Source organism: Balaenoptera ricei, chromosome 16 (genome assembly GCF_028023285.1).
Source record: "Balaenoptera ricei isolate mBalRic1 chromosome 16, mBalRic1.hap2, whole genome shotgun sequence".
In the NCBI taxonomy this organism is placed as follows: Eukaryota; Metazoa; Chordata; class Mammalia; order Artiodactyla; family Balaenopteridae; genus Balaenoptera; species Balaenoptera ricei.
This window is the reverse complement of record NC_082654.1, coordinates 28,023,195-28,032,275: the sequence shown is the minus strand read 5'-3', so window position 1 is coordinate 28,032,275 and position 9,081 is coordinate 28,023,195. Positions and strand designations below refer to the sequence as shown.

The following is a 9,081-nucleotide window of genomic DNA, read 5'->3' as shown; positions in this document are numbered from 1 at the left end:
AGCAGCAGCAGCAGGGGGATCCCCGCCCAAGCCCCGCCGAGGCTGCAGGAATAGGGCTGCCCAGCGCAGTCCCTGGCTCCCATTGGCTGGGAGGGCCGCCAATCACTCCCTCCAGCCATCTCCCTTGGGTGCCCCGGACGGCCGTTTGTAATCTGGGCCTTTGGGTTCTACCCGCTCCACTTCGAGTTCTGGTGCCCCACCCCACACCGCGAATTTAGGCCTTGGGTCTCAGCTCGCCCGGCTCCCGCTACCGGTTCAGCGCAGGGGAGCCCAGAACCACGTCTTCTCCGGGCCAAACCAGCTACCAGGGCTCATGAAATTGCCACCCCTCCGCGGTCACCCCTGAGGCCTCAGCGAGGGAATGCCACCTGGGCAGAGCGGGGCGTGAGCCTGCGGTGGGCAGGAGCGCGGGCTGGCACCTGGGTGTGCAGCACGCATGCTCTGTATGGTGACTGGGTGAGTTGGGAGTGTGTGTGTGTGTGTGTGTGTGTGTGTGTGTGTGTTTGAGCGCTGCCTTCATATGCATCCTCCTTCTATGTCAGAAAGTGTCTCTCTGGCCACCCAGTTCTGGAAAGGACGCAAGGCAGGGAAGCTGGTTCCAGGACACTAGAAGGAGGAAGAATCTTTCTGATCCACTTTCTTGATGCAGACAGAGGTACCGTGAGCTTTCTGCCCCTTCACATCCGGGGCAGGGACTGCGGCCAGGGTCTGTGATGCAGGGGTAGGGATTGGGGCATAAGGAAACTGGGGACCCAGTGGAGCTAGAGGCTATACAGGGGAGTATAGAGGGGACTGGGGAGGAGGAAAGGGCTGGGGACACCGAAGAGGCACAGGCACGAGCAGAACCGGACTGTGAAGGGGTGAGAATGCCAAGGTGCTGCGAGAGGACCTTGAGGGAACCGGGGTAGGAGACTAGGGGTCCAAGTAGGCAGAGGCCACTGCCAAGGCAGCCATCAAGTAAACAAGGCGATGGTAACCCGAGTCCCTCCGGGCGTACCGTCAGAGGATGCCCCTCCACGACGCCCGCCTTCGCCCCGGGCACCTAGACCCCCTGTTGCAGAGGCCGGGTGCCTCCCGAGGCCAGCCAAGGGACTGCAAGCAAATGGGGCAGCTCCTCCCCTCCTCTCTCGGGCTGGGGACGTGGCCAGAACTGATCCCTGAGCCCGGATTGGCTCTGGGAGACAGCGTAGGGCCGGGTCTCAGTGGCCCGGGCTGGGGGCGTCGCCCTTAAATGACACCCATCGCCCCCAGGCTCTGCCAATCCCTGGCCTCGCCGGGCGGATGCGCCAAGGGAGTCCCCCGCCCCTCAGGCTGGCGAGCGTCACGCGTGACGTTACCCGTGATGAGTGTGAGGGCGGGGGCGACGCGCGGAGAGGAAGGCGGGACTGAGAGCTGCAGAGGACGGGAGCCCAGGAGCCTAGGAAAGCGTGAGTGCTCATTGTGCCGGGCGGGGTTCGGGGGTCAGGGGAGTAGGGGCTTGAGGGCTGGGAATCAGAGAGGAAAGTTGCCTCTGTCCTGCGAGATTCAGCATCTTCGGCTCTAGGGCACGAGGGGAGGTTGGCTGGGGAGGGAATGTCGGAGTGAGACTCTGTATGGTCACACATTCAAGTGTCTGCAACTGATGGATATGAGCTGTGTGTGTGTGTAAGTAACGGTCTTTGTATGCAGGGTGTGTCCACCCTGTTTGCAGGTCTGTGTAGGGCGTGTATGCTGGTGTCTTTGTGTGTGGGTATGTGAATGTGAGTGTGTGAGAGGGGAGGGTGTGTCTGCCTGTGAAGGAGGAAGTGTGGTTGGAGAGGATTAGTCATTCTGTAGGATTTTGCCCAACGTGGCTAGATGAATGCTTCAGGCTTTCCTCTCTGTGCTGAGTGGAGGGGTCACTCACTGAATCCTGCTCCTTTAGAGGCAGGTAGCTCAGGGAGAGGTGGATGTGTGTTCGTGCCAGCCCTGCCCAGCTAGGGAACAAGGAGAGCCTTGGGCCATTCAGTGTGAGCTGAGGAAGATGGGTCTGGAGAGGGGACTGTGCATGCCCACGAGCACACCTGCCTGGCTGGCATCAGAGTCCCCTGTTTGAGATCTGGAATAGGTAAGCCCTGGAGTTGCCAATGAACCCTTGCTCTCCTCCAGTCAGGGCCTGGGGTGTGAGATGGCTTATGCTATCTTCCCAAACAGCCTTGGGGGTTTGTATGTAGGTCTCAAGGCAACTGGGGCCTAAAGCTGACATGAACGTGGATGTGTAATGCATATAATCTGCATTTTTGTGCATACAGAGCACAAGAGTAGCTGCATGGGATTAATTGCTGCTCATGCGTCAACCACACACATGTAAATCCTCGCTCATGAAAATCTGTACCAGGCCAGAGTGCAAGGACATCTGTTTTCCTGGCCATGTTCTCTAGTGGCCCAGGGGGGCTGGAACATTGCCTAGGAAACAGCTCCTCCCCACATCCTTGCTTACCTATCTAGAGTCATCTTAAGCTCTAGAAGGATTGGCAGGGACCAGGGCAGCACCACCAACGTCTCCCCCATGTGGAGTCCTTGGACCCCTCCTTGGAGTCCTCTGACTTTGGTGCCTGCCCTGCAGAAAATGGGTGAGTTGCCCTTAGATATCAATATCCAGGAACCTCGCTGGGACCAGAGCACTTTCCTGGGCAGAGCCCGGCACTTCTTCACTGTGACCGACCCCCGAAATCTGCTGTTGTCTGGGGCACAGCTAGAAGCTTCCCGGAACATCGTGCAGAACTACAGGTGACCCCCAACCCCATTTAACCCAAGGGCTCATTCCCTGCTGTTAATACAGTACCTTTTGCACCTGTCTCCCCTAACTTGAGCGTGACCCTCTTCCACTCCTCCACCCTCTCACTCCCTTGCCCTCTCTGTTGGAATCACAGACAACTAGGGCACAGAACTTTAACTTAAAGGATTTCAGGGTGTTTGGGTTGAGGAGGTGGTGTCGATATTTGTGGGTAGGGGGCTGCTCTGTGTTTCACAAACCCTCTACAAGGACCTGTCCCACTGCTGGGCCACCCTCTGCAAGGGCAGAGGGGCTCAGCTGAGTCCCAAGGAAGTAGGAGGGCAGCCTCCTTGTCTCCAGGAGGAAAAACTCATGCAACACCCCAGCCATTTTTGACCCATTGGAAACCACCATTACCCAGCATTGACCTAGCATTTGGGCAGAAACAGAAGGGCACCCCTCCTTGTGTGGTTAGAAGGGAAATAGAAATAGGAGCCCTCCTTCTGGCAAGAGTTGATTCTTCCCCAGAGACAAGTAGTTCCTTTGTTTTGAGATTGGGAGCCAAAGTGCCTGGTCCTCTGCCCAGACTTCCCCTGAGCTGGGTGGGCAGGGCTTGGGAGGGCAGATCTGCCCCCTAGAATTGCCTGTTTCCTCCTTGCCAACCTCTGCAGGGCTGGTGTGGTGACGCCAGGGCTCACCGAGGACCAGCTCTGGAGGGCCAAGTATGTGTACGACTCTGCCTTCCATCCGGACACAGGGGAGAAGGTGGTCCTGATTGGCCGCATGTCAGCCCAGGTGCCCATGAACATGACCATCACCGGCTGCATGCTCACCTTCTACAGGCAGGTCCTATCCTGTGTGTCTCCTCCCTGGGTGCTCTGTCCAAGCTACGGTGTAACTTGATGACTAGGCACTTCCTCTCTGGGTCAGTTTGGGCAGAAAATAGTAGGTGGGTGAGAGCTTGTGTTAGAATCCCTTCCATTCCTCAGAACTCAGCCCCCGGGGTCCTCCCACCCCAGAGACAATGGGTGTGTTTGTGTAAGGAGGGTCATGCAGGGGTCACCAGAGCACGTTCTAGGGGCATCAACATTGGCCCTCCTGAGGGTTTGGGGTTTTATTATCAGTGTCCAAGGATGTGGGACACTGTGGAAGTAAGTGTCTTTGTTCCCTCAGGAAGACCCCAACCGTGGTGTTCTGGCAGTGGGTGAATCAGTCCTTCAATGCCATCGTTAACTACTCCAACCGCAGTGGCGACGCTCCCATCACTGTGGGGTGAGAGCTTGTTCCCTGGGACTCTTCTCCCGGCCCTCCATTGCTCTCTCTTGTTCCCCTGGGCCTATGCAGCCAGTGGCTCAGCGCCCTCCTCTCAGCCTGCCCCCTACTCACTTTCCTGGCCTGACTGAGGGCCTGAGGTCTTGTATATGCTTTGGGGGACCCAGTCCTCTTCAAGGGTAGGGATTGGGGCTTCCAGACAAGTCTGCACTGGAGCAGGGGAGACGTTTCTCTGCAATGAGGCCACCCTCCCACACCTCATGTCCCTGAAGCAAAGAGCCACATGCTGGACTGTTTACCTCCCACCTTGTGTCCTGGCTCTTCTGCCCACAGGCAGCTGGGAACGGCTTACGTGAGTGCTACCACCGGGGCTGTGGCCACGGCCCTGGGACTCAAATCCCTCACCAAGGTAAATCCCCCCCATTCCACTGCCCCCCCAGTTCACGCTTTATCTGCCTCCTTCTTCCCTACCACTCCTCCACCCCAACCTACAGGCTCCCCATATCTCTCCTCAGAGTTCCTTACCACCCCATGGCCCTTAGGGTCACTAAATCAGCGGTCCCCAACCTTTTTGGCACCTGGGACCGGTTTCGTGAGAGATAGTTTTTCCACGGACGGGGGTGAGGGGATGGGTCAGGTGGTAATGCGAGCAATGGGGAGCGGCAGATAAAGCTTCGCTCGCTTGCCCGCCTGCCACTCACCTTCTGCTGTGCGGCCCAGTTCCTAACAGGTACCGGTCTACGGCCCTGGGGTTGGGGACCCCTGCACTAAATGACATCTTTCCTCCCCCAGCATCTGCCCCCGCTGGTTGGCAGATTTGTGCCCTTTGCAGCTGTGGCAGCTGCCAACTGCATCAACATCCCCCTGATGAGGCAGAGGTGAGTGGCCCCAGCTCCTGGCGTGTGCACGCCCAGGGTGCATGTCGGCACACCAGCCAGCCACACGAGCTGCTGGGCCTAGTCTCAGTCTGGTGCTGGGATCCTGGGGTGGGAGAACCAGCCTTTGAATTTAGGCTGTCTGAGGGGACTAGCTGCCTGTGAGAGCATGGCAGGTCAGATTTGTGATCTGACCCCCACCCCCTTCCCTTCTCAGAGAGCTGCAGGTGGGCATCCCGGTGACCGATGAACAGGGTCAGAGGCTTGGCCACTCCGTGGCCACAGCCAAGCAAGGAATCTTCCAGGTGGTGGTATCAAGAATCTGCATGGCGATTCCTGCCATGGGTGAGGCAGGAGTGGCTCAGTGGGGCATGGGCGGCTCTAAGAGAAGGGGGTGCCATTATCCGGGGGGTTTGAGGACTCTGGGGGGAGTGGGAGGAGCTGCAAAGGGGGATCGCCCCTTCCTTAGGGTCCTGACTTTCACTCTACTAACTCCCTCCCTCCTTGCCCTGCTCTCCCCTCAGCCATTCCCCCCGTGATCATGGACACCCTGGAGAAGAAAGACTTCCTAAAGGTAGGTCACTCTCACCTCTCCCGTCCTAGAAGTAGTGGTGACTGGGGGCAGAAGTGACTGGTCCCCAACTTCCTCTCCAACCTGACTTGAGTCTAAGACTTGCTACCTGTTTGCCCCACCCCTGTGCTACCCCTTCCACCTTCATTAATTCATTCAGCAAGAATAAATTGAGCTGGAATGAAGCAACACTGAGGGTGCAGGAGGAGAAGGGAAGGGAAGGAAAGAAAGGGTTTCTGTCCTGAAGGAAGCTGGTGTCACTCCAGAGACCTCTGACACACATAGGGATGGACTATCACAGCCACGCTTGATATCATGCTCGTGCTGTCAGCTACAAAAAACATTGAGACACACACACAGGCTCGCCCGCACACGAACAGGATGGAGAAGCAAGGCACAGTGATACAAGCTCTGGCTCATTTATTGAATCATTTATTCGCAAATATTTATTGAGTGCCAACCATGCACACGGAGCAATAGATTGGTGGCCTCTAAGGCTGGAGCAAATCAAGAAGGGTGTGCAGAGCAGGAGATGTGTTTGGAAAGGGACAGATTCACTCAGTGGGATGGGAAGGAGGGAGTGGAGGGTTAGAGGAAGCTTCCTGAAGAAAGCAGCTCCTGAAGGAAGTGTGGGAAGCGATTCTGAGAGGTGAAGATGGGTGGTGGGACGCTAGGGAGGGTGTCAGCAAATGGGCCTGGCTGGAGTGGAGGGTGGTCAGTCCCTGTTATGGGACTGGGGGGAAGAAAAGGGCCACATGTCAGAGGCTCAAAGGCAGTGCTGATGGGATAGAGCCGTGGTGGGTGAATGTGTAGGGGTGAGGGGGGCAGGGGACACACACCATTACATTCTCTCTCTCTCCCCACAGCGCCGCCCCTGGCTGGGGGCGCCCCTGCAGGTGGGACTGGTGGGCTTCTGGTAAGTGTGCAGGGGGTTAGCTAGAATGTGTGGGAGTGTCCTTTCTGTGGTGGATGTGGGTGGGTCTTATTGCTTTTAAGATGTTTAAATACATCATTCATTCATACATTCAGCTGGTAGGGGTCATGGACACCTGTAGGGCATACTGTGTGTGTTAGGAGTGATCTCTGTTCTTGAAGGTCAAGAATCTAGTCGAACGGGTTCTACATCTACCATGGAAACCATGGAAATATACCTTTTGGTACCAGCCCAGAGTTTCATGCACATTTAATTCCTGATTCTGTCACTGGCTGTGGAGCTCTGGGTCACTGCTCTGGAGGCTCTTTCCTCAGCCAGAACCTAAGGTCATCGTTGGCTTTAATCAATCTCCACCCCTAGGGGCTGTCTCCAGAGATGGGGTGGGGTGCCGGGAGGGAACACTCTTAGATCAGAGCTTCACAAACCTTTCCAACACTCTTCTCCCTCAGCCTGGTATTTGCCACCCCCCTGTGCTGTGCCCTGTTCCCCCAGAGAAGGTAAGTGTTGCCCCCAGGCTTGGCTGGGGGCTTCAGACAGGTCTCCACATCTCTGGGAGCAGCTGATTTAGTTTCCTTCAGTGTGTTCCAGGAGGAGGCCTAGCAGGCATTCAACTTATTCTGGGGGTGGGGGAATGACCGTGATCTGGGCCTCTGGAAGTCGAAGGAGAAGCTTCAGCAGCCTGGGAGGAAGAGGGGTGGTGATCGGGGGGCACCCAGCTGAGGGCGGTGGGCTCAGGGGACATTCAGCCTGCCTGCGCTGTTCTGTTGCAGCTCCATACACGTGAGGAGGCTGGAGCCGGAGCTGAGAGCTCAGATCCATGAGCAAAACCCCAGTATCGAAGTGGTTTACTACAACAAGGGGCTTTGAGGGGGCGTCAGCCTCTGGCCTCCTCTCTCACCTCCTTGGGCTGCTGCTTTAGTGGAGCCTTGCCGTCCCTGCCACTTTTCCATCTGCCTGGTACTGGGCGGGGGCCTGGTGTGGGAGCAGCCGTTGAGACCAGCAATCCATTAGGCTGGGAGAGGTGCCCCCATAGCCTTTTTCTCTCCTCTGATTTCAAAGAGCAGGGTCACATGATCCCTTTCTTCTGCGCTAGTGTGTCTACATATGTACATATGTGATACGTGTGTGTACAGGCTGTCCTGGGATATCCTCATGTCTGGCTTCCCTTCTTGGCTTCCTGTCACCTGCCAGCCGGCCAGGCTACAGGACTTTCTCGCCTAAACAGTTCCACCAGCCAAGTCATTTCTGATGGAACCTTGCCCCTTCTGGACACAGGAGGAGACCCAGGATCTCAGGACAGAGACTGAGGGACACTAGCAGGCTAAACTGGGCTGAATCCTTCAGATTTCTGCTTCCTGGCTCCCGAAGCTGACTCAGGAACTGGGATGGCAGAGGACGACATGTCGGGATAAGGGAGGCAGGGGGCTTATCGCATTCCCCACATCCTGGAACGGGTCATTTCCTCTCCTCTTCTCTGCTAGAACAAAGGAGTGTCAGTGTCCTGTACTGCTCTTGCCATCTCCCCATCTCCCCCACACTGTAGTACGGGCATCTTTAGGCACAATCCTAGGAGTTCTTGGGCCGCTGACATCATAACCTTAAGTCCAAAGTTACAATCCCAACCCCCTCCCCTAACCAAAAAGCCACGAAGGCAGAGCAAGCATTCCTGTTTAAGAGCCCCCACTGCACCCTCTTACGGAGGGACACAGCTTGGGAACGGTGCTTAAACTCCACAGGTGTCTGAGTGGCTGTAACTAGGACACCTCAAGGGCAACTAGGCCCTGAGCGTATGATCTCAAGACAGGGAATTTTGTGTTCCACTGATCTTGTTGGACGTTCAGCAGGATCCTGATCTTAGTTCCTTCTCTTTCTTGAGGCCTGGCCCTGCTCCCCCGCCCCCCCCACCTCCAAGAGGAGGAAGGGCCCAGGAGTCAACGGCTGGTCCAAAGGGGAGGTGGACTTGGGGATGGAATATGTGCTGGTGAATTCACGGAGTGCAGAGCTGGACCATGACTCCAGCTCCTGTGACCTCTGGCTGAAGTGGGGTGAAGGCCCCAGTGCGATCCTCTAAGAGCACTTTCCTGCTCCCCCAACCAACCGCCACCAGTAATAAAAGCTATGGTGCCATTGTTACTCAATAAACCGAAAACCTGTCTACTTCTTGATCTTCACTCAATTCCATGTCCTGAGTGCCCAGGAAGAGCTTCCTGCCTGCGGCCTTCCCTTTTCTCCCTACAAAGTTCAGGTCTTAGTCTCTTCCCTCCCCTTCTGTAGGGAGCCTCAGCCCCCAGCAGAGGGAGCTCTGAGATTAGAAAAATCAGTCCTCCATCAGCACCCAGAGTACTAAAGAAGGAGGGATGTGGGTAGATGCCTCCACCTTCTATTCCCTCAGCAGATGGAGTGCTGGCTTCATTTCCTTCTTTTCTGGCCGGGGGCGGGGGCGGAGATGCGGGTTTGCTGATCACACACCTACAAACCAACTCAGGGTCTGGGCTTCTTGGTTCCCTTCAGGCATTTGGCGTGGGGTGGTGGCCTCTGGGAGAGGAAGGCTAGAGGGCTAAGGACTGCCTGGCTCCATCAGAGAAGTTGTTAGGGCACCAGCACACCTCTGCACCCCTACACTCATTGATGCAACACTGGAACAAGCCTGGTCGGTACCATTTGCTAGTTAACACCCCTTTCCCCCATCCCAGGG

General features: G+C 56.5%; 1 protein-coding gene across 3 annotated transcripts; it reads left to right on the top strand.

Annotated features, from left to right (window-relative positions):
• The first annotated feature begins 248 nt into the window (after nucleotides 1-248).
• Nucleotides 249-8,528, top strand: SFXN3 (sideroflexin 3). Of its 3 annotated transcripts, XM_059900153.1 has the most exons (14): nucleotides 251-456; nucleotides 543-655; nucleotides 1,252-1,427; nucleotides 1,904-2,086; nucleotides 2,585-2,748; nucleotides 3,406-3,580; nucleotides 3,912-4,006; nucleotides 4,340-4,415; nucleotides 4,799-4,884; nucleotides 5,099-5,226; nucleotides 5,406-5,455; nucleotides 6,319-6,368; nucleotides 6,836-6,883; nucleotides 7,157-8,528. In XM_059900153.1, the coding sequence occupies exons 5-14, from the start codon at nucleotides 2,588-2,590 to the stop codon at nucleotides 7,251-7,253; spliced, it is 966 nt and encodes a 321-aa protein (XP_059756136.1). In that variant the 5' UTR covers nucleotides 251-456; nucleotides 543-655; nucleotides 1,252-1,427; nucleotides 1,904-2,086; nucleotides 2,585-2,587; the 3' UTR covers nucleotides 7,254-8,528. The 3 variants fall into 3 exon arrangements, with proteins under 3 accessions (XP_059756137.1, XP_059756136.1, XP_059756135.1); XM_059900152.1 differs by lacking the exon at nucleotides 1,904-2,086 and having other exon boundaries at nucleotides 253-456; XM_059900154.1 differs by lacking the exons at nucleotides 1,904-2,086; nucleotides 5,099-5,226 and having other exon boundaries at nucleotides 249-456.
• Nucleotides 8,529-9,081: the final 553 nt, after the last annotated feature.

Coding starts and splice junctions, on each gene's coding strand:
- SFXN3 (XM_059900153.1), top strand. CDS start 2,588: ATGGGTGAGTTGCCCTTAGATATCAATATCCAGGAACCTCGCTGGGAC. Junction 4,885..5,098: donor ATCCCCCTGATGAGGCAGAG/GTGAGTGGCCCC, acceptor TTCCCTTCTCAG/AGAGCTGCAGGTGGGCATCC. Junction 5,456..6,318: donor AGAAGAAAGACTTCCTAAAG/GTAGGTCACTCT, acceptor CTCTCCCCACAG/CGCCGCCCCTGGCTGGGGGC.